The sequence below is a fragment of the Anomaloglossus baeobatrachus genome, chromosome 12, assembly GCF_048569485.1.
Source record: "Anomaloglossus baeobatrachus isolate aAnoBae1 chromosome 12, aAnoBae1.hap1, whole genome shotgun sequence".
NCBI classification, from domain to species: domain Eukaryota; kingdom Metazoa; phylum Chordata; class Amphibia; order Anura; family Aromobatidae; genus Anomaloglossus; species Anomaloglossus baeobatrachus.
This window is the reverse complement of record NC_134364.1, coordinates 63,567,000-63,593,634: the sequence shown is the minus strand read 5'-3', so window position 1 is coordinate 63,593,634 and position 26,635 is coordinate 63,567,000. Positions and strand designations below refer to the sequence as shown.

Below are 26,635 nucleotides of genomic sequence, written 5' to 3'. Positions count from 1 at the left end.
TATATCCCCGTGTATGAGGGGCGTACGGCCGTGTATTGCGTATATCCCCGTGTGTGAGGGGCGTACGGCCGTGTATTGCGTATATCCCCGTGTGTGAGGGGCGTACGGCCGTGTATTGCGTATATCCCCGTGTGTGAGGGGCGTACGGCCGTGTATTGCGTATATCCCCGTGTGTGAGGGGCGTACGGCCGTGTATTGCGTATATCCCCGTGTGTGAGGGGCGTACGGCCGTGTATTGCGTATATCCCCGTGTGTGAGGGGCGTACGGCCGTGTATTGCGTATATCCCCGTGTGTGAGGGGCGTACGGCCGTGTATTGCGTATATCCCCGTGTGTGAGGGGCGTACGGCCGTGTATTGCGTATATCCCCGTGTGTGAGGGGCGTACGGCCGTGTATTGCGTATATCCCCGTGTGTGAGGGGCGTACGGCCGCGCGCTGCGTATAGCCCCGTGTGTGAGGGGCGAACGGCCGCGCGCTGCGTATAGCCCCGTGTGTGAGGGGCGAACGGCCGCGCGCTGCGTATAGCCCCGTGTGTGAGGGGCGTACGGCCGCGCGCTGCGTATAGCCCCGTGTGTGAGGGGCGTACGGCCGCGCGCTGCGTATAGCCCCGTGTGTGAGGGGCGTATGGCCGCGCGCTGCGTATAGCCCCGTGTGTGAGGGGCGTACGGCCGTGTATTTTGTATATATCCCCGTGTGTGAGGGGCGTACGGCTGCGTGCTGTGCATAATTTTTTTGTTCTCTTCCCCGGTTACAGCTTGTTAAGAAACAAGAACAAAACTGTGCTTTACTCGCTCTCCCCAAGTCCAATGCTGACTTTGACGCCACAGCAGCGGTGGAGCTTTGGCACTGGACCGGGGAAGTGTGAGTAAAACCCAGTTTTGTATTTATTTAAAACAAAATGCAGAATGGTGATAAGTATATTCCCAAACTGGAAACCTCTTTAGGCTACATGCACACGCTGCATTTCTTTGACGCGTTTTTGGGTGCAGGTTTGTGGTCAGCAAGTTATGACTTTTGACTTCCCAGCAAAGTCTGTGAGAATTCAGGTTTGCTGTCTGCACGTTGTTGTTTTTTGACAAAGAAGCGGCATGTTCATTCTTGCGTTTTTGTCACGTTTTGTCACCCAATGAAATCAATGAGGGGGTGAAAACGCAAGGAAAATTTGTGCGTTTTGCATGTGTTTTACTTCCGTTTTTGTCACAAAAAACTCAGGTCACCTACAATGTTCCAGAATAAATTCATTCTCTGTCTATCTCCAAGCGCTTCATACTCACTGCTCCCGTGGCATCTCATTCTTCTTGTGGAGCCATTCATTAGTCTCATACATATTCACTGCTTCCTCCACCCTCAGTGTCTGTGATTGGTTGCAGTCACACGCGTCCCTACGCTGAATAACAGTTGTCTCACTGCAACCAATCACATACACTGGTGGGCGGGTCTAAATCGTGCAATAAAATAAGTAAATTGCCATGCAATGTTCCTCCCCCCCCCCCCCCCCCAATTTTCCACAGCTGGGGGCTGGTATTTTCAGACTGAGGAGGCCTATGGTTATTAGACTCTCCTCAGCCTAAAAATATATCAGCCAGCAGCCGCCCTGCATTGCTGCATCCATTAGATGCGACAGTCCCGGCACTTTATCCAGCTCTTCCTGATTTTCCCTGGTGTTGTGACAATTGGCAAAATAAGGAGTTAATAGCAGCCCATAGCTGCCATTAAGTCCTGGATTAGGCAATGCAGGCGTCTGTGAGACACCCCCCCATCATTAATATGTAAGTGAAAGTAAATAAACACAAACGCCTTAAAAAAATCCTTTATTTGAAATAAAAGACAAAAAAGCACCCTCTTTCACCACTTTATTAACCCCCTAAACACCCCTCCAGGTCTGGCGTAATCCACATTAGATCCCACGACGCTTCCAGCACTGCTACACTGCACAGCGAGCGCCATAGTACATGACTGCCCGCTGTGAAGTTCAGGCCGCGCGATCAGCGGTGACGTCACGGAGGTGAGTCCTCCACCTGTGGTTCACTTCAGTCACGGACTCCAGGACACATGGAATCTCGCTGTGACCGCAAATCACCCGAGTGACGTCACCGCTTATCGCACTGCTCACTTCACTTGCTGCGTGGAGCTCACAGCAGGCAGTCATGGTCTATGTCCCTCACTTTGACAGGACAGGGATGTAGCAGAGCTGAATCAATGTGGGACCGCCTATGGATTACTTCGGACCTATAGGGGTGTTTGGGGGTTAATAAAGTGGTGAAAGAGGGGGCTTTTTGTATTTTATTCCAAATAAAGGATATTTCAGGGGTTTGTGTTTATTTACTTTCACTTACAGATTAGTGATGGGGGTGGGGGCTTATAGTTGACTGTCATCACTAATCTAGGATTTAGTGGCAACTGTGGGATGCCATTTACTCCTTATTATCCTGATTGCCACCGCAGCAGGGCAATGGGAAGAGACGGGTCCAGTGCCAGAATTGGCACATCTTACTGATGTGCCACTTCTGGGGCGGCTGCAGGCTGCTATTGTTAGGCTGGAAAAGGCCAAATAACGATGGCCCTTCCCACCCTAATAATATCAGCCCCCAGTTGTCTGCTGTACCTTGGCTGATTTTAGAAAAGTGGGGAGGACCCCACGTCATTTAAAAAAACAAACAAACAAACAAACAAACATGGGATCCCTTTTATAATCAGCCAAAGTACAGCAGACAGCTGAGGGTTGCAGCCTGTAGCTGCTGCTGTTCCTGTGCTGGATATGAAAATGAGGGGGACCCCACATCATTTTTAACCCCAAAAATAAAAAAAAACAGCTGGCCAAACTAGCTATTCCTCTATTGAGCTATACTGTTATTGCTTTCTGTCTGGCTGTCCCCCTTCTGTCTGGCTGTCCCCCTTCTGTCTGGCTGTCCCCCTTCTGTCTGGCTGTCCCCCTTCTGTCTGGCTGTCCCCCTTCTGTCTGGCTGTCCCCCTTCTGTCTGGCTGTCCCCCTTCTGTCTGGCTGTCCCCCTTCTGTCTGGCTGTCCCCCTTCTGTCTGGCTGTCCCCCTTCTGTCTGGCTGTCCCCCTTCTGTCTGGCTGTCCCCCTTCTGTCTGGCTGTCCCCCTTCTGTCTGGCTGTCCCCCTTCTGTCTGGCTGTCCCTTCATATTTTGTTTTTCCTTTTAAAAAAAAGCTGCAAAAACGCGCCATTTTTACAAGTGTTTTTGTTATTTTTTTTTTACATTTCCAGGCTCTCTGACAAGGTGCAGTGTGCGCATATAGCCTTAATTCAGCAATGTCAGGGACAGTGGGTGGTTGATAACGGGTTAATATTAGTTATTCTTTTAACCTATTAACTTTTTGTTCCCTCTCTCTCAGGCTCCTCTTCAGCATGTGTGAGGAAGACCAGGAATCTGGCTACGACACCAGACTGTAGAGTTTCCATCCACGTCTCTACCGTCTACCCAATATGATTTCTATAGGTCGGCGGGTGGCAGAAGTCAACATCACCAGCTGGAACAAACTTGGGGCTGTCCCACGAGGCGACCTCAATCTTCGGCATCATCATCATCATCCACCATGTAGAGAATGACAGTTTCTGACAGTGGACAGCTGCTACCCATGTCTAGTGAAAATATGGAGGTCCATGTGTCCCGTGTGGCGCCCTTTGCCAATAATGGGGAAATGTCGCAGCTGCGAAATGGATCTGGACGGAGGCGATCCCATACTCTGGACAATTCGGAACCGGTTGTCCAGAGAAGTCGGTCTCAAAGCCGGCCGCACTCCCGTACGAGGAACTCCGAGGTTATCACGAGTCCTCCTCAAGACAGGACCTATATATCTGTAAGCGACAGCAACCTCAGCTGCGGGGTGATCCCCAAGGAACTGCAGTCCAGACTTCTTGACTTGAAGGATTACAAGTCCAGGACCCGTGCTATTGAGGAACTGAAGTATCTCATCCAGGATTTCGACTTCAGCTCGGTTTCCCATTCCAACGTGGTCGGGTTCATCAGCTTTTTGTGCACGCTGCTCAATGACAGCAACTTCACAGTCGTCCTAGTCACTTTAGACGTCCTTAATTGCTTCGTCCTTAATCTCGGTCAGGGCGTTAAGGAGTTCCTCAGACCCATTGTTTCCTCCACGGTGAAGCTCCTCGGAGACGGGAAGATAAAACAGGAGTATATGAAGATTTATATGAGACTCATGAAGGTGGCAGGACCCTACAAGGTGGTCACGGTGCTGCTAGAAAACCTAAAACACAAAAACTCTCGGGTGAGGGAGGAGGTGGTGAATATCTGTATTGTGTCCCTCCTCACGTACCCAAGCGAGGACTTCAATTTACCGTTCATTGCTTGTGAGATTGCACCATGTCTTATCGACAGCAAGAGGAAAGTCCGCCATGCCGCCTTGGAAGCCTTTGCCGTGTTGGCCGCCTCTATGGGTCCTGGAAAAAGCAGCCTGCTGAAAGCGGTGGACGAAGTAGAACTACGCGAAGATGGAGACGGGTTAATGAACGCGGTTCAGGCCAGGTTGGCACGCAAAACCCTTCCTAGGATCAACCCTCAAGGTTTAGTGGAGTACGCCCTTCCTTTCCCGTCTTCTGCACAGATCAGGGGGACTCCTCACCTGCCCGGAGCAGACACGGACTGGCTCCTAACAGGAAATCGGGTGCAAAGCGAACAGTACCAAACTGCAGATCGGGACGGCAGGGGGGGCGCCCCTCACATTGATCCTGTTTCTCGCCGAATGTTGAGCGCTGGCAAAGGAAAAAATAAGTTCCCGTGGGAAAATCAGGACCCAGGAGTCTTCGATGTGTTTCCTGGAACTCAGACCTTGGAGAAGGTACCTTTGCATGTCTGTGTCGTGTTGACTTCTATGTTTTCTCTCATTCATCACGCAACCCCTATACATATGTGACCTGCGTGAATTCTTCTGCTGTAGGTTTATTTTTAGAGCGGACCCTAAGGAGAATTAATTCTGCTTATTCTCAACCCTTTACGTTTTCCAAGTAAAATGCTTCTCCTTTTTGCTGTCTTATTAAATCTCCTGAAGATAATGTAACGGAGGGGGGACCTGGAGGTAACAAATGTAGCAAACAGCAGGACAGTTAGTAATCAAAAAAAAAAAAAAAATCCATATTTAATCCTGTGCTCCACTGATTGCTGCTTTGTGCAACTCCTTCCTTAGATTGCTTGCTTTTATGTATGTGTGACCGCTGCAGTCAATCACAGTGATTTTAGCATGGAGGACAGAGATTGGCTGCAGAAAGGTAAACTTAGGCTGATGGTGGCCACCAAAGTGTCTACTCTTCCTCAACAATGTGACACCCCCCCATAGGAAAAAAAGACAAAATGGTGCTTTTACTGGACAGGAAGGTGCTTTTTCTACCCTTAAATATACTGTCCTGCTCCTCGAATATTTGTTGGGCTCATTCATTAAGATAGTGTATATGTCGGCAGCCTCCTAGGAAACTACGTGGAAAGATAGTGATTTTCTGTACAGTTTTTGTGATGACAGTAGCCCCCCATAGAGATCTAGAAAAGCAGAGACCACCTAAGTATAACTGGGTTGAGCGCCTTCCCTTTTGGTAAAAAGGTGAAAGTTCTCTACAGTGGGATGTCAATCAAGGAAGGGCTGGGTTAGGACCGCCCACTGGACTATCCACAGGTGGCACATAATACTCATCAGCATCATGACCGTCCTGTATAATGTTATTGGTGCTGTATAGGTGATCACAGCTTCCCTGTAATGGTTACGGGTGACTTTAGATACATTGCAGCGTCCAGCCAAATTAAAGCATTTGGTAAAGTAAGGCGGCACAGTCCATTAGCACTAATTTTAAAGTGTGTCAGAGCGGGCAGAGATCAATAGCAAGGAGACTGGTGCAGGAATCTGCAGCTGCGGCCGCCGTGAGGCTTTGACTTGTGCAGTAATTGGGCTCTGCCATTATGTGTGACGAGGAGACGACTACGGATAATCTATACGTTCCCTGCAAGCAGTGGGATCGATACATGGAAGCTTGAGGGGAAACCACGTCGTAGTGCAATCTAAGCTGGAGAGCCCATGGTAACCGGTGACACCGCAGAGCGGCCGTCCTTGTGCTCTGTCACCGAGGCAGAAATCAGGATAAGGTTTCAGTATAAGGTGAAGTCTCACATATTACAGACACCAGAGGTGGCTCATACGTGCCCCAGCCGGCCACAGTGTGCCGTAACTGGGAGCAGCAGGTTGGAGACCACCAGTGAGACTCATTATTAGTGATGAGCGAGCACTACCATGCTCGGGTGCTCGGTACTGGTAACTAGTGATGAGCAAGCACTACCATGCTCAGGTGCTCGGTACTGGTAACTAGTGATGAGCGGGCACTACCATGCTCGGGTGCTCTGTACTCGTACCTAGTGATTAGCGGGCACTACCATGCTCGGGTGCTCGGTACTGGTAACTAGTGATGAGCGGGCACTACCATGCTCGGGTGCTCGGTACTGGTAACTAGTGATGAGCGAGCACTACCATGCTCAGGTGCTCGGTACTGGTAACTAGTGATGAGCGGGCACTACCATGCTCGGGTGCTCGGTACTGGTAACTAGTGATGAGCGGGCACTACCATGCTCGGGTGCTCGGTACTGGTAACTAGTGATGAGCGGGCACTACCATGCTCGGGTGCTCGGTACTGGTAACTAGTGATGAGCGAGCACTACCATGCTCAGGTGCTCGGTACTGGTAACTAGTGATGAGCGGGCACTACCATGCTCGGGTGCTCGGTACTGGTAACTAGTGATGAGCGAGCACTACCATGCTCGGGTGCTCGGTACTGGTAACTAGTGATGAGCGGGCACTACCATGCTCGGGAACTTGTACCCAGTAGTTAATGCTTGGATGAGTGCGAATCGTGTCCTGAACATAATGGAAGTCAATGGGGAAGATTTCCCAGAAATATGCTAAGTACCCCATTGACTTCCATTGTACTTGGGTGCTCAAGTCGCACCCATTAGAGTGTCCGACTGCTCGTTGTGAGCATGATAGTTCCCGCTCATTACTAATTATAATCACTGGGACCTGCAGTAATTAAAGGGAGACCTTAATGGGCTGATCTCCATTGATAACAGGTCAGATTTGTGGTTTAACCACTTACCAAAATCCACCATTTATATGTTATGGGATCAGGGGCTTGGCACGTACTGTACGCTGTGGTTGCCGACTGTGGGCACAGCTACCATCGTGTCTGCACCAACACCATGGCCCCCACAATGTCATTCCAATAACATGCCCTGACAGCCTGGTGTCTACTGAAAATAAGAAAGCCGCGGAGACACCATCACGTGTTTCTCAACGCTGGCAGGAAACTAGCCAGGTCTTTCACCGGGAAGGAACAACCACGGGAAGGGCAGTCTCCAGTCAAGGAGACCACCTATACCAAACATGGTATCCATCCACAGACAGCCGTTTCGGGGTATTTGCCCCTCATCAGTGTGGAGTAGGAATCTGGCTAGTGGGGGCAATGCCTAGTATAAGACTACTTAAGCAAGCATATAATAAGCTTATTTGCATACTTCCTAGGGGGCAATGCTCTAGAATCACTGCGTTGAGAAACACGTGATGGTGTCTCCGCAGTGGATATGTTGATCTCCCTAAGGTCAACAATGCTTGCTTAAGTAGTCTTATACTAGGCATTGCCCCCACTAGCCAGATTCCTACTCCACACTGATGAGGGGCAAATACCCCGAAATGGCTGTCTGTGGATGGATACCATGTTTGGTATAGGTGGTCTCCTTGACTGGAGACTGCCCTTCCCGTGGTTGTTCCTTCCCGGTGAAAGACCTGGCTAGTTTCCTGCCAGCGTTGAGAAACACGTGATGGTGTCTCCGCGGCTTTCTTATTTGCATACTTCCTAGGGGGCAATGCTCTAGAATCACTGCGTTGAGAAACACGTGATGGTGTCTCCGCAGTGGATATGTTGATCTCCCTAAGGTCAACAATGCTTGCTTTGGTGTCTACTGAAAGCCTCTCATCGCTGCAGTCTCCCTCGTGCTATGATACTCTGCTCCGTCGCCCTACACCCCTCCACAAAAGTGATAAATACGGTATCAATAAAAATGTCACATTCATCTGCAAAATATAAACCCAGCTCCACGGATGATGTGAGATAGATATATATATATATATATATATATATATATATATATATATATATATATATATATATATATATATATATATATATATATATATATATATATACACACCAAGTAAACCAACATAACTGCACAAAATTTAGAAATAAACATTTCTGACATGAAAAAACAAAGCCCAAAAAAATTAGTGACCAATAGCCACCTTTTCTTTCTGATGACACTCAGCAGCCGACCATCCATAGATTGTGTCATTGCTTGATCTGTTTACAATCAACATTGCGTGCAGCAGCCACCACAGCCTCCAGACACTTTTCCGAGAGGTGTACTGTTTTCTCTCACTGTAGATCTCACATTTTATGAGGGACCACAAGTTCTCTATGGGGTTCAGATCAGGTGAACAAGGGCTCAATGTCATTATTTTTTCATCTTTTGGACCTTTACTGGCCAGCCACCCTGTGGAGTAGTTGGATGCATGTGATGGAGCATTGTCCTGCATGAAAATCATGTTTTTCTTGAACGATACCGACTTCTTCCTGTACCACTGCTTGAAGAAGTTGTCTTCCAGAAACTGGCAGTAGGTCTGGGAGTTGAGCTTCACTCCATCCTCAACCCGAAAAGGTCCCACAAGTTCATCTTTGATGATACCAGCCCATACCAGTACCCACCTCCACCTTGCTGGTGTCTGAGTCAGAGTGGAGCTCTCTGCCCTTTACTGATCCAGCCTCTGGCCCATCCATCTGGCCCATCAAGAGTCACTCTCATGTCATCAGTCCATAAAACCTTTGACAAATCAGTCTTAAGATATTTCTTGGCCCAGTCTTGACGTTTTATCTTATGTTTCTTGGTCAGAGGTGGTTGTTTTTCAGCCTTCCTTACCTTGGCCATGTCCCTGAGTATGGCACACCTTGTGCTTTTTGATACTCCAGTAACGTTGCAGCTCTGAAATATGGACACACTTGTGGCAAATGGCATCGTGGCAGCGTCACGCTTGATTTTCCTCAATTCATGGGCAGTTATTTTGCGCCTTTTTTGCCCAACACCCTTCTTGCGACCCTGTTGGCTATTTGCCATGAAACGCTTGATTGTTCGGTGATCACGCTGCAAAAAAGACATCTCACAATTTTGGACTTTTCAGAGCCCGTCAAATCTCTCTTCTGACCCATTTTGCCGAAGGAAAGGAAGTTGCCTAATAATTAAGCACACCTTATATAGGGTGTTGATGTCATTACACCGCACCCCTTATCACATGATCTACTTAATTGGTAGTTGGCTTTCAAGCCTATACAGCTTGGAGTAGGACAATATGTATAAAATTATCATGTGATCAAAATACTCATTTGCCTAATAATTGTGCACACAGTATATTTTATGTCTATTATTATATTTTATATATTTTTTTTAAAACGAATGGAGTAAGTAAATTTGGTTTGCAAAAATATACACACCCTTTCACACGTTTTAAGAACCCATGTAGTAATTATTTTGAATGTCAACCCTCAGTATGGGGGGGGGGTCTGTCTGGTTTGGGACTTTTTGGCAAAACTCCTGTTCCCGGGTTGCAGAATTGTTGTTTTTTTTTTTTTTTTTTTTTTTTGTTGTTGTTTAAATCAAACCATGAAAACAAATGTGCCTTCCTCACCCTCCCCAGGTACAGAGCCAACTCTCTGCAGCTGCGAACCATGCCCTTGACATCACATCAACAGCGCTGCAGCCAATAACTAAACTCTGTGGCTCTTTTGAAGTTGATGGCAGGAGCTTGATTGGCTGCAGTGGTGTCGTTGTGAGCGCTGCAGACAATAGTAAGTAAATCGCAGCTGGGTGAACAAGGGTTTATCCAAAACAGGAAAACCCCTTTAAGCAATCAGGAAAGTAAATGGGTGAGGCACTGTATCACTGTATATCGTGGTACACTTAGAAATACACGAGGGTTAATTATTTGCCACTTGGAGAAGAAAATTTATCAGGGTTTTTTTTTACTCTTGGCACTTTACGTTTCACAATTTGTAACAGTTTGTGAACCCCCAGGGGGCATAAATCAGTAGAAGGGGGGGGTCTCCAATCCGGGAGCTCGAACCATTCACAGGAGCGTTGATTGGCTGCTGAGGACATCCCTCTCTGGAGGACCTGCTGATTGATTTTGATTAGGAACTGTGCAGTACTTCATTCTTCCTGCGGAGGCGCTGCAGGGAAATTGATCACTCGCTGCAGAAGTCCCGCTTCAGATTACAGCCGATCACTGATCATAAACGCTGCACGCGGCTCCTCAAAAACTGGATGAAGCCTAGATCTTCACCAATAACCTAAACTGAGGACCCCCCTTTCCCTCTCCAGCTGCGGCTTTTCTCCTGGGTACAATGGACGCCCTTGATGTCAGATCTTCCGCCCGCCTGTCACTCCTGTTTGCACTGGTTAAATATTCCGTGTGCCGGCGGCGGGCATGCCTCCAGTGCTCCCATTGTCTGACCCAGGTTTGCTGGCCGTGTACGCAGAGGAGGTGTGATGTTACCAGGACACCGCCGATAAGAACATGTTCACCTGCCGCCCTGAACAAGCTAACGCTTAATTACAGAGCAACTCGTTAGGTCTCATATAATCCTAATTACGCTGTACAGGGAGGGTACGCAGGGGTGCGCTGTCTTCTGGGGGTCATCATGCTATTATATTCGGATCATTTGTCCTAAGTTTAAAGGGCTTCTTATTCCCGGGATATGTCTGGAAGGTGTTTGGTGGGATTTTGTGTCCCCTGCAGGCAGCTGCTGCAGTCACCCGACCCTTTTATGGAGAGATGAGGTCTTTAAATAAAATTTAAAGGGATGTTTCTATTATAATGCCTATCCATAGGATGTCTCTGAAAGCTTACGGGTCTTGTCATTTTGACATATAGCACCTATCTGGAAAATGAGGCTTCGCTGACCTCTGTTTTGTAGCCTGGCAAGCAGTGTACACTAGTGACCATCACACGACTGTAATACCAGGCACAACCTGTGCTCCTGCATAGTGCTGCTGGTGGAAAGAAGCAAACAATTTTTTTTTTTTTTTTTTTTTGCAGCCCCTCCCCCATCCTTAGTGGTCAGAGCTGCTCTGAAGCCCCCACCTGTCTCATTACTTCATGTTGCTGTTCACTTCATTCTCATGTGCTTTCCACTGCAGCTGTGTTCCCCTCCCCATGCTTTCCACTTTCAGAGCTGTGTCGTCCCCCCCCCCCCATGCTTTTTCTTTTTCAGTGCTTCCCCCCCCCCCCCCATGCTTTCCATTTTCAGTGCTATGCCCCCACCATGCTTTCCGCTTTCAGCTGTGTCCCCCCCCTCTCCCCATGTCTTCCACTTTTAGCGCTGTCTCCCCCTCCCCATGCTTTCCACTTCCAATGCGGTGTCCCCCTCCCCATGCTTTTCTTTTTCAGTGCTGTCCCCCTCCCTTCCCCATGCTTTCCTTTTTCTGCGCTGTGTGCACCCGCCATGCTTTCCACTTTCAGCTCTGCCCCCCCTCCCCATGCTTTCCACTCTCAGTGCTTTTTGTCCCCCCAATGCTTTCTACTTTCAGCGCTGTTTGTCCCCCCCATGCTTTCCACTTTCAGAGCTGTGTCCCCCTCCTCATGCTTTTCACTCTCAGCGCTGTCCCCCCTCATGTCCCCCCTCATGCTTTCCACTCTCAGCGCTGTCTCCCCCCTCATGCTTTCCACTCTCAGCGCTGTCTCCCCCCTCATGCTTTCCACTTTCAGCACTGTGTCTCCCCCCTCATGCTTTCATTTTTCAGTGCTGTGCCCTCCCCATGCTTTCCACTTTCAGCGCTGTCTCCCCCCTCCCTATGCTTTCCACTTTCAGCGCTGTGTCCCCTCATCATGCTTTCCACTTTCAGCGCTGTGTCCCCTCATCATGCTTTCCACTTTCAGCGCTGTGTCCCCTCATCATGCTTTCCACTTTCAGCGCTGTGTCCCCCTCCCCATGCTTTCCACTTTCAGCGCTGTGTCCCCCTCCCCATGCTTTCCACTTTCAGCGCTGTGGCCCCCTCCCCATGCTTTCCACTTTCAGCGCTGTGGCCCCCCCCCCATGCTTTTCACTTTCAGCACTGTGGCCCCCCCCCATGCTTTTCACTTTCAGCACTGTGCCCCCCCCCATGCTTTCAGCGCTGTGTTCCCCCCCCATGCTTTTCACTTTCAGCGCTGCCCCCCCCCATGCTTTCAGCGCTGTGACCCCCCCCCATGCTTTTCACTTTCAGCGCTGTGCCCCCCCTCCATGCTTTCCACTTTCAGCGCTGTGTCCCCCTCCCCATGCTTTCCACTTTCAGCGCTGTGTCCCCCTCCCCATGCTTTCCACTTTCAGCGCTGTGTCCCCCCCCTCCCCATGCTTTCCACTTTCAGCTGTGTCCCCCCCCTCCCCATGCTTTCCACTTTCAGCGCTGTCTCCCCCCTCCCTATGCTTTCCACTTTCAGCACTGTGCCCCCCCATGCTTTCAGCGCTGTGACCCCCCCCCCCATGCTTTTCACTTTCAGCGCTGTGCCCCCCCCCATGCTTTTCACTTTCAGCGCTGTGCCCCCCCCCATGCTTTTCACTTTCAGCGCTGTGCCCCCCCATGCTTTCAGCGCTGTGACCCCCCCCCATGCTTTTCACTTTCAGCGCTGTGCCCCCCCCCATGCTTTTCACTTTCAGCGCTGTGCCCCCCCCCATGCTTTTCACTTTCAGCGCTGTGCCCCCCCCATGCTTTCAGCGCTGTGACCCCCCCCCATGCTTTTCACTTTCAGCGCTGTGCCCCCCCTCCATGCTTTCCACTTTCAGCGCTGTGTCCCCCTCCCCATGCTTTCCACTTTCAGCGCTGTGTCCCCCTCCCCATGCTTTCCACTTTCAGCGCTGTGTCCCCCCCCATGCTTTTCACTTTCAGCGCTGTGCCCCCCCATGCTTTTCACTTTCGGCACTGTGCCCCCCCATGCTTTCAGCGCTGTGACCCCCCCCCATGCTCTTCACTTTCAGCGCTGTGCCCCCCCCATGCTTTCAGCGCTGTGACCCCCCCCCCATGCTTTTCACTTTCAGCGCTGTGTCCCCCTCCCCATGCTTTCCACTTTCAGCTGTCCCCCCCCCTCCCCATGCTTTCCACTTTCAGCACTTTGTCTCGTCCCCCCATGCTTTCCACTTTCAGCGCTGTCTCCCCCCTCCCTATGCTTTCCACTTTCAGCGCTGTCCCCCCCCCATGCTTTTCACTTTCAGCGCTGTGCCCCCCCCCCGTGCTTTTCACTTTCAGCGCTGTGCCCCCCCATGCTTTCAGCGCTGTGCCCCCCCCCCCCATGCTTTTCACTTTCAGCGCTGTGCCCCCCCCCATGCCTTCAGCGCTATGACCCCCCCCCCCCATGCTTTTCACTTTCAGCGCTGTGCCTCCCCTCCATGCTTTTCATTTTCAGCACTGTGCCCCCCATGCTTTCAGCGCTGTGCCCCCCCATGCTTCTTTTCACTTTCAGCGCTGTGCTCCCCCCATGCTTTCAGCGCTGTGACCCCCCCCCCTCCCATGCTTTTCACTTTCAGCGCTGTGCCCCCCCCCCCTCCCATGCTTTTCACTTTCAGCGCTGTGCCCCCCCTCCATGCTTTCCACTGCAGCTTTCTGTGTCTTGATTTGGATGTTGTATAACAGTAGGAAGTCATTGCTAGCTGATGTTTGAGGGTCTGATCATAAACCATAGGTGAGACCTTGTGTTATTTGTGATTGCTGTCAGTGAATGGAAGCAGAGGATCAGTCCTGGCGACGTCCAGTTTATTTTCCCTTCATATATAAGCAGTTCTCTCGCTTTCTTTTCTTTGTGGGTTGATTCACATGAAACAATTTTTTGTTTAAATTTTGCATCAATTTTAGGTTTTTACAGCCAAAACTTACAAGGGTGGTTGATAAGGAGTTTCCTATTTAATTTATCGCCTCTTTCATCTTTCTCTTTGGGGTTGTAATGATGACACTTGTCTTTTTTTTCTCTTTTTTTTTTTTTTTCTCCTTGCAGCCTTCGTCTACCTTTGATGTTAATCACACACCTATTGTAAAGACCCCAACGGCAAAAACCAGAAACTCCGTCCACCAGACGCCCGCAGAGTACAGCATCCAGCCCACCGCCCGGCCGCCTGTGTCCGGTAATGAATAAGTGTTACTTTTGTTCTTCTTTTTTTTTGCTAATATATAATTACACTAGTCAGAGCCGCAGTACCTGAGACGGCCTAATCACAAGAGCGGCGCTATTTCTGTATCAACAGCAGAATGGTGCATCGGTCATATCTCCATGGTCCATAGATTACAGCGTCGTATTGAAGGGCTTTGCTCTTTCTGTGACAGTAACTGGAACTCTTGATCATTACAACTGGAAGATCATTGAATGTACTCGCAGCAAGAGGTCTCCAAAATGCAGCAGTATCAGGGAAATGGTGCCTATTGCAGATTTTATACCGAGGCACAGGAGCTTTAAGTTACTACTAGTGATGAGCGGGCACTATCATGCTCGGGTGCTCAGAACTAGTGATGAGCGAGCACTACCATGCTCGGGTACCCTGTACTCGTAACTAGTGATGAGCAGGCACTACCATGCTCGGGTACCCTGTACTCGTAACTAGTGATGAGCGGGCACTACCATGCTCGGATGCTCAGTACTCGTAACTAGTGATGAGCGGGCACTATCCTGCTCGGGTACTCTGTACTCGTAACTAGTGATGAGCGAGCACTACCATGCTCGGCTGCTCAGTACTCGTAACTAGTGATGAGCGGGCACTATCATGCTCGGGTGCTCAGAACTAGTGATGAGCGGGCACTACCATGCTCGGCTACCCTGTACTCGTAACTAGTGATGAGTGGGCACTACCATGCTCGGGTGCTCAGTACTCGTAACCAGTGATGAGCGGGCACTACCATGCTCGGATGCTCAGTACTTGTAACTAGTGATGAGCGGGCACTACCATGCTCGGGTGCTCAGTACTCGTAACTAGCAGTTAGATGCTCGAGTGGGCGCGACTCGTATACAAGGGGCTGCTGAGAAGTCTTTGGCTTGGTGATCTTTTTTTGTTTCTATGGTAATGAATGTTACATCACATGAACGCCTTATGTGTCTAATATGTTTTCAAAATTGTGTTTATTACTTATGGCAACAGTATTCTATGCACGCGGGAAACAACATGGCGGAGTCTAATTCGATATTCACAGCATCTGAGAGCAGAGGGATAAAATTATTTTTCTGCAAAGAAGTCTGTAAAAGATATTCATGGTGACATGTCGCAGACATTGGGGGATCATTGCCCTTCATATTCCACAGCTAAGAACTGAGTTGCTAAATGTAAAACTGGCCACTTCATCCTCAATGATGAGGAACGTCCTGGACGACCGAGAGTGGTTGTTGTTCCAGAGATGGTCGATGCTGTGCACAACCTCCTACTGGAGAATCCACGAATTTCAGCTAAAGCAATAGCAGACATCATGAGGATTTCCCGGGAACATGTTTTTGTCATTATCTATGGACAGTTGGACATGAGGAAGCGATCTGCAAAGTGGGTCCCCAAATGTCTGACAACGGATCAGAGAAGCAGCGAGTGACAACTTCCCGATCCATTTGTCCGCGTTTCTGGAATGATAGTCGATTCTGGAAGTTATTTGTCTTATTTTGACTTATTTGTATGACCCTGAAAACAAGGAGCAGTCAAGAGAGTGGAGGCACAGTGGTTCTCCTTGTCCAGAGAAGTTCAGGGTTCAAATATCAGCCACTAAGGTGATGGCGTCTGTGTTCTGGGATAAGGAGAGCGTGCTGCTAGTGGACTACCTTCAAAAGGGTTCCACCATCAATATAAGGTATTACACTGAACTTTAGGGGCAATTGAAAGCAGCTCTGAAGACCAAAAGGGGCGGTAAGCTGTCCAAGGGAATCTTGTTTCTGCAAGACAACGCCTCAGTTCACACTGCACAAGCGACCACGGCAAAACTGGCAGAGCTGGGCTTCCAGCTGGTGACCACCCACCTTATTCACCAGATCTAGCTCCCTCCAACTATCATCTGTTTCCAAACCTGAAGAAACACCTCAAGGTACCAAATTTCCCACCATTTCTGATGCCATGGCTGCTACGGATGCCTGGTTTGAGGCACAACGGAAATCTTTCTTTTGCTAGGCTTACAGAAATTGGAATACCGATGTATGAAGTGTGTTGTCATCAATGGAGAGTATGTGGAATAAATGTAAAGTTTCATCATCCTATCTCATTTCTTTCTGGGTAAAGCCAAAGACTTTTCAGCAGCCCCTCGTACCAAGTGAAATAGAAGTCAATTGGAACGAAAGCATTTTTCAGGGAAATCTTCCATTATACTGAGGTATACAAGTCACGCAAATCCGAACCTCTAACTGCTTGTTACGAGTACCGAGCACCCGAGCATGGTAGTGCCCGCTCATCACTAGTTACGAGTACCGAGCACCCGAGCATGGTAGTGCCCGCTCATCACTAGTTACGAGTACCGAGCACCCGAGCATGGTAGTGCCCGCTCATCACTAGTTACGAGTACCGAGCACCCGAGCATGGTAGTGCCCGCTCATCACTAGTTACGAGTACCGAGCACCTGAGCATGGTAGTGCCCGCTCATCACTAGTTACGAGTACCAAGCACCCGAGCATGGTAGTGCCCGCTCATCACTAGTTACGAGCACTGAGCACCTGAGCATGGTAGTGCCCGCTCATCATGAAACATTAACAAGGCCATGAAGCTGCCATACCGGGCCCTGATGTTTGTTTTGAGCAGGTTGTACAGTTCACCTCATAGTGAATTAGGGTTGGGTGGGATTTTTCAGCAGCCTGGAGCGACGTTATCGGCTGTGATGAATGGGCCGCCAGCTACGTGCTCAAAGCCTGACACTTCCGCTCCTTAATTATAGGGATCACAAAGAAAGCCTGTATGAAAGGAAACGTAAAGCACCGGGTCATCGCCTCTGAACTGCGGAGGATTCAGTTCATTTTCCAGTAATACAGAATTACATATTCACCATTGACGTTGGCTCCTCCATACACATCACTGCTCGGAGAATTGGCACCTCTCCTCTCCCCTGAGAATAAAGAATCTGCTGTGATCTGTGTCTGATCCTCCTCCACAACATCAGGGTAGTCGGGAGACCCCATACACATCGGCTATAGAAGGCTGGCCGCACATGTCCATAGGGCTCCAGTTTCAGACGCAGACCTGGAGACCTTCCTTCACCGTCCGGCTGGAGATAACGGTGCTGCGGCAGAAGGCACAGAGTAACCTAGTGCGCCAATCTATCCAAATCTAAAATTAACCCGTGCAGTAAACATATTTCTTTATCATTCCTATGGGAGACCCAGACATTGGGTGTATAGCTTCTGCCTCCGGAGGACACACAAAGTGCTACACTAAAAAGTGTAGCTCCTCCCTCTGAGCATATACACCCCCTGGATAACCAAATATAGCCAGTTCAATGCTTTGTGTTCAGGAGGCATACATCCACACATGCATTCTCATTTGATTTTTGGAAAGAGTTTGAAGAAAAGCGGGTCCAAGCCTGGACTCCCGGCATGTCCCTTCTCACCCCACTGTGTCGGCGGTGTTGTTAAGGTTGATTTCAGGGCTGGAGCCTTACATGCCGCGCTCCTTCACCATCCCTCGGGCTCTGGCTTGAAGTGGGAGCCAGCACGGTTCTCCCTGCCTTGCAGGAGACCGGTCTCCATCCGCAGCCCTTCAGGATCCTGCCAGACGGAGCACTCATCCCCAGGGACTTGAGACCCTGCGTCTCACAAGCGAAGTATCTGAGACGTTATTTTCGGGGGGTCCCTTGTACTTTATTGTTGGGGAGAGTGGGCTGTGTAGCTGTTCTGACATTTCCGGCCGGTTCTCGGGTTTTCACCTGAGAACCGCGCCGATGGTGCCTGCGTGCCGGCCGCATCGTTAAATTTAGGCCCCGGCTTCGCCTGAGGCCTAGTTTCGATTTCACTGCCCCTGCATGTCAATCATGCAGAGGGACAGTGCGGCTCCACCCAGCGGCCGTTCGGCACAGGGGAGGGACACTCCTCCCTGAGGAAATGTCCCCTCCCCTGTAAATCTCCTTGGCCCTCCAGATCCCGCTCTCAGAGTAGGCCCCGCCCCCTCTCCTCGCTCCGGCGCCATTTTATCAGCGTTCTCAAGCGATCGGCGCTGGCTGCAGCATCTCTGCTAATCTGTCTGGGGGTCCGGGCTGTGGGATCTGGAGGGCACACAAACGGTCTGGTAAGCCACAACCTCCGGTTGTGGACCTGCTTATATACTCTCTGGGGGTCATTCTGGCTCAGAGCCCCCACTTCAGCAGCATGTCTCACACGAGGAGCAAGGCTGCAAGGCTGTACGCAATATGCACTGCATGTAAGCTCGTGCTGCCTGAACCGAGCACATATCCACATTGTGATGCCTGCTCTAACCTGACAATGCCTCAGCCTGGTATCGCTCCCACAGTGGTCCCTCCGGCTGCTCCGGCTCCGGTGGCTGAACCCCCGGCTTGGGTAGAATCCTTCTCTAGGTCAATCTCCCAGTCTTTTGCCGACTCCATGGGACAGCTGTCCCGGACTTTGCTGAACATGCATCAGCCCCTTTCTCAGGGCGCCTCTGCTGCTTCGGCTCTCTCAGCGGAGCTCACAGAGGATTCTTCATCTGGTCCCAGACCCCGTCCTCCTAAAAGGAGACGCAGGGCTCCCTCTCCTTCCTCGTCCCGTGGCTCTGATTCACGAGCTGACTCGCAGGACGAGGAGGATGCCTTTACTGGGGGCTCGGACGCTACCTCCATGTGCCCCATTGATCTGTCCGAAAGTGACGCAGATGTTAGTGATTTGATTGCATCCATTAATTCTGTACTGGACCTCAATCCGCCAGTATCAGAGGAGCAACCCTCTCTGGCAGAAAAGTACCAGTTTACCTTGCCTAAGAGGACAAGGAGTGTGTTTTTTTTAATCACTCCAGTTTTCAGGCCACTGTGACCAAGCCTAGGGCCTGTCCTGACAAACGCTTCCCAAAGCGTGGTTCTGATGACCGTTTTCCCTTTCCACCTGAGGTGGTCAAGGAGTAGGCTCATTCACCAAAGGTAGACCCTCCGGTGTCTAGACTCTCAGCCCGGACAGTTGTATCAGTGGCTGATGGCACCTCACTTAAGGATTCCACTGACCGCCAGGTTGACCTTCTGGCCAAATCTGTATATGAGGCGGCAGGGGCCTCGTTCTCCCCATCTTTTGCAGCAGTGTGGGCTCTCAAAGCCATCTCTGCTTCTCTGGAGGAGATGCATTCCCTCACCAGGGACTCTATGCCCGAAATGGTTGCCTTAACTTCCCAGGCTTCAGCCTTTTCATCCTATGCCATGTCTGCCATGCTGGAGGCTTCTCACTGCACTGCGGTGGCTTCGGCTAATTCCCTCGCTATCCGCAGGATCTTGTGGCTTCGAGAGTGGAAGGCAGACGCTTCTTCAAAGAAGTACCTTGCTGGGCTCCCATTTGCTGGGTCCAGGCTGTTCGGTGAACAACTGGATGAAATTATTAAGGAAGCTACTGGCGGGTAGAGTACTTCCATGCCACAAACTAAAACCAGGAAACCTGTCCAGGGCAGGAACCAGTCGAGGTTTCGTTCCTTTCGTTCCTCCAACTGGTCGTCCTCTAAGCCCTCGGCCTCGTCCACTAACTCAGCCAAGGACCAAAAACCCAACTGGCGCACGAAGCCGCGTCCTCAGAAGACCGCAGGAGCTGCTGCCACTAAGGCAGCCTCCTCTTGACTATCTGGCCGCGCCAGCAACGTCCTTGGTCGGTGGCAGGCTCTCCCACTTTGGCGACGTGTGGTTTCAACACGTCTCCGATCAGTGGGTGCGGGATATCATCTCCCACGGCTACAGGATAGAATTCTCTTCCAGCCCGCCAAACAGATTTTTCCTGGCAAATCCCCCCTGCTCCAAGGCCGCCGCCTTCTCACAGGCCGTGGCATCCTTGCAGGCCAACGGAGTAATTGTACCGGTTCCCGCCCGGGAACGGTTCAGAGGTTTCTACTCAAATCTCTTCCTAGTCCACAAAAAGGACGGTTCCTTCCGGCCCATCCTGGATCTCAAGCTTCTCAACAAGCATGTCCAGGTGCGGCATTTTCGCATGGAGTCTCTGCGATCAGTCATTGCCTCAATGACCCAAGGAGATTTCCTGGCATCCATCGACATCAGAGATGCCTATCTGCATGTGCCAATTGCAGTTTCACACCAGCGTTGGCTACGTTTTGCAATCGGAGAGGAACATTTCCAATTCGTGGCTCTCCCCTTCGGGTTAGCCACGGCCCCTCGAGTATTCACCAAGGTCATGGCAGCAGTGGTTGCGGTTCTGCACCTCCAGGGGTTGGCAGTGATTCCTTACCTGGACGACCTTCTAGTCAAGGCTTCATCCAGTGCAGACTGTCAGCGGAGTGTCTCGCTCACTCTCGCCACTCTAGTCCAATTCGGGTGGTTTGTCAATCTGCCCAAATCCACGCTGACTCCGACCCAGAAGCTCACGTACCTAGGGATGCAATTCGAGACTCTGCCGGCACTTGTGAAGCTGCCCTTAGTCAAACAGCAGTCCCTCCATCTGGCGGTGCGCTCTTTGCTGAGGCCCCGCCGTCATTCCATCAGGCACCTAATGCAGGTGCTGGGTCAGATGGTGGCGTCAATGGAAGCGGTTCCCTTTGCCCAGTTCCATCTGCGTCCTCTGCAGCTGGACATTCTCCGCTGTTGGGACAAGCGGACTTCCTCCTTGCACAGGTTAGTGGCTCTGTCGCCACAGATCAGGGGCTCCCTTCAGTGGTGGCTTCGGCCCCTCTCTCTGTCTCAAGGGCGCTCCTTCCTGGCCCCGTCCTGGGTGATCCTCACCACGGATGCCAGTCTATCCGGCTGGGGAGCAGTATACCTCCACCACAGAGCGCAGGGCACTTGGACTCCGTCCGAATCAGCCCTCTCGATCAATGTGCTGGAAATCAGAGCTGTGCTTCTAGCTCTCTTAGCCTTTCACCACCTGTTGGCGGGCAAGCACATTCGAGTCCAGTCAGACAACGCGACAGCGGTTGCCTACATCAATCACCAAGGCGGGACACGCAGCCGCCTGGCAATGTTGGAGGTTCAACGCATCCTTCAGTGGACGGAGGACTCCAAGTCCACCATATCCGCAGTCCACATCCCAGGCGTGGAAAACTGGGAGGCAGATTATCTCAGCCGTCAAACCGTGGACAGCGGCGAGTGGGCTCTGCATCCGGCAGTGTTTCGGTCAATCTGCCGCAAGTGGGGCACTCCGGAAGTGGATCTAATGGCATCCCGGCACAACAACAAGGTTCCGGTTTTACGTGGCTCGCTCCCTCGATCCTCAGGCCTTTGCAGCGGACGCGCTGGTTCAAGATTGGTCCCAGTTTCGTCTGTCTTACGTGTTTCCCCCTCTAGCTCTCTTGCCCAGAGTCCTGCACAAGATCAGAATGGAGGGCCGTCGGGTCATCCTCATTGCTCCAGACTGGCCCAGGCGAGCTTGGTACCCAGACCTGCTCCATCTGTCCGTAGAGGTGCCGTGGCATCTCCCGGACCGTCCAGACCTTCTCTCACAAGGTCCGTTTTTCCGCCAGAATTCTGCGGCTCTCAGATTGACGGCGTGGCTCTCGAGTCCTGGATCTTAACGACTTCTGGTATCCCTCCTGAAGTCATCTCCACTATGACTCGGGCTCGGAAGTCTTCCTCGGCCAAAATCTATCACAGGACCTGGAGAATTTTTCTGTCCTGGTGTCGCTCTTCCGGCCATGCTCCTTGGCCTTTTTCCTTGCCGACCCTCCTGTCCTTTCTACAGTCCGGTCTGCAGCTAGGACTATCCCTCAATTCCCTCAAGGGACAGGTCTCGGCTCTGTCAGTGTTGTTCCAGCGGCGTATCGCCCGGCTGGCTTAGGTGCGCACCTTCATGCAGGGCGCGTCTCACATCATTCCGCCTTACCGGCGGCCTTTGGATCCCTGGGACCTCAATCTGGTCCTCACGGCTTTGCAGAAACCCCCCTTTGAGCCTCTTAGGGAGGTTTCTTTGTCTCATCTTTCACAAAGTGGTCTTTCTAGTGGCCATAACTTCCCTCAGGAGAGTCTCTGATTTGGCTGCGCTGTCTTCGGAGTCACCTTTTTTGGTTTTTCATCAAGACAAGGTGGTTCTCCGTCCGACTCCGGATTTTCTCCCTAAGGTGGTTTCTCCTTTCCACCTTAACCAGGACATTTCCCTGCCTTCCTTTTTGTCCGGCTCCTGTTCATCGCTTTGAAAAAGCGTTGCATACTCGGATCCGGAGCGCCCGCACCAGATCCAATGTGTCTCGCACCGCTGTTCTTAGGCGGTGCACCTCTCTTTTTGTGCTGACCACAGGTCGGCGTAAGGGCCTCTCGGCTTCTAAGCCGACCTTAGCTCGTTGGATTAGGTCGGCCATTTCCGATGCCTACCAGTGTACTGAGGTGCCTCCCCCGCCTGGGATCAAGGCACACTCGACCAGAGCTGTCGGTGCCTCTTGGGCTTTCAGGCACCAGGCTACGGCTCCGCAGGTCTGTCAGGCTGCCACTTGGACTAGTCTGCATACCTTTTCAAAGCACTACCAAGTGCATGCTCATGCTTCGGCAGATGCGAGCTTGGGCAGACGCATCCTTCAGGCGGCTGTCGCCCATTTGTGAAGTTAGGTTTCGCCTACTTCTCAGTTTTTCGGTTTATTCCCACCCATGGACTGCTTTGAGACGTCCCAATGTCTGGGTCTCCCATAGGAACGATAAAGAAAAAGAGAATTTTGTTTACTTACCGTAAATTCTTTTTCTTATAGTTCCGTATTGGGAGACCCAGCACCCTCCCTGTTGCCTGTTGGCAGTTTCTTGTTCCGCGTGTTATCACCGGCTGTTGTTGTAGACAGAGCAAGAACCGGAACAACCGGAGCCTCTATCTCTACTTGTGGGTGGCTATTCTCCTTCAGCTTTTGCACTAAACTAGGCTATATTTGGTTATCCAGGGGGTGTATATGCTCAGAGGGAGGAGCTACACTTTTTAGTGTAGTACTTTGTGTGTCCTCCGGAGGCAGAAGCTATACACCCATTGTCTGGGTCTCCCAATACGGAACTATAAGAAAAAGAATTTACGGTAAGTAACAAAATTCTCTTTTTTTAGATAAAATGAAAACTGAAACTGCCAGAACTGCTCCCCCCCCCCCATTCATTTTCCACACCCACCGCAAGAATTAAAATGCAACTACAATATCCAGAGAGATTTGCAGAATTTATATTTTTGTATTACTGCGCTTTAAGGTTGATCTGTTTTGTTTGCGGTTCCCTCAGGTAAGGAAGAGGCTCCCATTCCTCTGAAGGCCTCCATTGTCCGACTCCCATCCGGACGGAGAGACCTCAATAAGTCTAAGCCCGTCCCCCCAATCACTAAGGGGACGAAGTCTTTGCCGGAGATCAGTTCTATGTCTGGCAGCTACGTCTGGAGTAACGTGAAACCTATCGCCAAGAGCGGAGAGGAGGAAAGCCTGGTTCTGGACCTCCTGGATCTGAGTATAGGAGATGAAGACGACCGTCAAGAGGTTTGTATCTTCGTAACCCACCAGGGGTTGTAATCATGGCTAACGTCTTCCAAGAAAACGGCACGCCCTTTTGTCTGGTACTGCAGCTAAGCACGCCCTCTTGTCTGGTACTGCAGCTAAGCACGCCCTCTTGTCTGGTACTGCAGCTAAGCTCCAATGAAGTGAATGGGGCTGAGAAGCATTACCATACACAACCTGTAGACAGCGGTGGCGCAGTATTTTTAAGACCACAGTCAAGCTTGCGCTCTACTTTGGCTCTGGGATCTCATATTGCCTGTTCCTCCCCTGTATTATCTGTTTGTGTGATCTTATGTTTTCCTGTTGATCTCCATGTACAGATGGAAAGTTCCCTTAGGAATGTGCGGAACAGCGCAGCGAGGAAAAGGGCCAAGATGAGCGGCAGCCTGTCCGACCTGGAGAGCCCGGACTCCATGAAAATGGATCTGAACATGGATTCTCCGTCATCAACGTCTTCACCTATTAGCGGATGTTATAGTGAGAGTGGGGTCTACAGCCGCGAGTCCCAGCATTCACCTCTGTCGCCCACCCCGCAACTGAAGAAAATGTGAGTATTGTTCTCCCAAGGCTCCTAGATATTCAACTCCTAAACTGGATCCATACTTGATTTTGAAAAAAGCTTATCAATGTGATGTCTGTGTTTATTATCCCTGCCCTGTGACATCACTGTGTGCAGCACACCTTTCTATCATGTTGCAGGGCTAATTCAATGACCTCACACGAAAGGGGAGCTGCACACAGCGATGTCATAGGGCAGAGCTAAAATATTCACATCATTGTGTGCAGCTCCCCTTTCCTGTGATGTCATGGTTTTAGCCCTGCCCTGTGACATCACTGTGTGCAGCTCCCCTTTCCTGTGATGTCATGGTTTTAGCCCTGCCCTGTGACATCATTGTGTGCAGCTCCCTTTTGCTGTGATGTCATGGGGCGCTGATTCATCAAAGCTTTTACACCAGAAAACGTGCATAAAAGCTTTGAACAGTCTCAAAATTAATTGTGTAACAGAGTTGCAACTTTTGGCGTCTCCACTACAGATTAAATCAGCACCACCGTAGGTGGAGCAATCAAAAAGACTGCTGGAACACCATTGTAAATGTGAGCAGGGTGCTAGCTACAAAATACACAATCTATATAAAGTGAAAGCTGCAAACCAAATTCAGAGAAATATGAATAAGCATAACTGCTCTATAATACATAAAGAAATGAAAAACACAATTCGCCATATGAAAAAAAATTGAAAAATGTGACATTGCATGACTGCTGAGGATTATTTGAAAAAAAAAAAAAAGACATATTTAGCTAATGTATTGATCAATGCATTACTGCCCGATTACCACTTCACGGTCATCTCTTATTTATGGGGTCCCTAACCAAATGTTACCTCTATGTGCAGTTAAAACCTGCTTGCGTGTATGGGTACCTAACCAACATTTGGTTAGGGACCCATACACACAAGCTGGTTTTAATCGCACATAGAGGTAACATTTGGTTAGGGACCCCATAAATAAGAGATTACCGTGAAGTGGTAATCGGGCAGTAATGCATTGATCAATACATTAGCTAAATATGTCTTTTTTTTCAAATAATCCTCAGCAGTCATGCAATGTCACATTTTTCAATTTTTTTTCGTATGGCGAATTGTGTTTTTCATTTCTTTATGTATTACCGTGTTTTTCCAAAAATAAGACACTGTCTTACTGTCTTATTTTTTTTTGCCCCCCAAAAAAGCACTAGGGCTTATTTTTGAAGGAGGTCTTATTCTTGGAGAAACACAGTTGGGGGTTAGTTTACCCCCCAAAAAGCAGACACCCCCCCCCCCACTTACCAGGAGACTCATAATACTCACCAGACCAGGACGTCTGTGTGGTTCCCAGGCCCTCCTGTGATCTCCGGTGGTTGCTGCATGCCGTCCTCCCCTGCTGCTAGCTGACACACAGCAGATCGCAGACACACACACACACACACACACACACACACACACACACACACACACACACACACACAGCCGGTCACAGATACACACAGCCGATCGCAGACACACACACACACACACACACACATCCACCACTTACGGCAGCAGGGAATGAGAGCAAGTCACGTGTCCGGCCGCAGGTCCTGTTCGTTGCGCTCCACTGCACTGCCTCTCAGGATTCTCCCGGCGAGTAGAGATCGGTGTCGCTGGATGAGATGAGTGTGTATGCGATCCGATGTGTGTGCGATCCGATGTTTGCGTGCGATCCGATGTGGATGTGTGTGTGATCACAGCAGGTCCTGCCGCTCAGTGTCGGGTGATTGTAATTGCCGGGTGCCGCTGTGTATAATGAAGTGTCCTGCAGTATCTGTAACTTTAGCTGCAGGGATACTTCATTATTGATCCGCGACTAGGGCTTATTTTCGGGAGAGGGCTTATATTTAAGCCTTTCTCCGAAAATGCTGAAAATCCCTGCTAGGGTTTATTTTTGGGGCAGGTCTTATTTTTGGAAAAACACGGTATATAGCAGTTTTGCTTATTCATATTTCTCTGAATTTGGTGTGCAGCTTTCACTTTATGTAGGTGGAGCAGGTACTGGGTGTGGCCACTCCCACTTGTCCAATTAATTAAAAATCCTAGTATTTAATAGGTCAAAAATGCTACTCCAGTCCCTGGTGTTGCCCCCTCCCCCAGGCTCCCATGTCTACCCCGATGGCTGCACGTCTACCCTCCTCCATACAGCTGAGAACAAGGTAGAACGTGAACGCTCTGCTGACAGGTGAATGGCAGCGCGTCTGCTCCAGGTCGCCCCCTCCTCTAATAGGTACTTACTGAGGAACCGGTTTATCCACCATAATGATGGGGTGCAGGAACATGGATAATTACACGCTGCATTTTGTAAGTTTTAGCGCCTTAATCCTGTGATTGCAGAGCGTTACACCTTTGTGCCACCTTACTCCTCATTTATCAAAACTTTTACTAAGAAGATAATC

At 50.3% G+C, this 26,635-nt stretch overlaps 1 protein-coding gene across 2 annotated transcripts in view; it reads left to right on the top strand.

Moving 5' to 3' along the window:
* The window catches only part of TOGARAM1 (TOG array regulator of axonemal microtubules 1), an 87,199-nt gene that overhangs the window by 5,031 nt on the left and 55,533 nt on the right, over nucleotides 1–26,635 (top strand). For both annotated transcript variants that reach the window (XM_075331161.1, XM_075331160.1), the window contains exons 2-5: nucleotides 3,358–4,821; nucleotides 14,086–14,212; nucleotides 23,406–23,653; nucleotides 23,992–24,218. In XM_075331161.1, coding sequence (XP_075187276.1) covers nucleotides 3,568–4,821; nucleotides 14,086–14,212; nucleotides 23,406–23,653; nucleotides 23,992–24,218 — 1,856 coding nt within the window. In that variant the 5' untranslated portion in view covers nucleotides 3,358–3,567. The remainder of the gene's footprint in view (nucleotides 1–3,357; nucleotides 4,822–14,085; nucleotides 14,213–23,405; nucleotides 23,654–23,991; nucleotides 24,219–26,635) is intronic.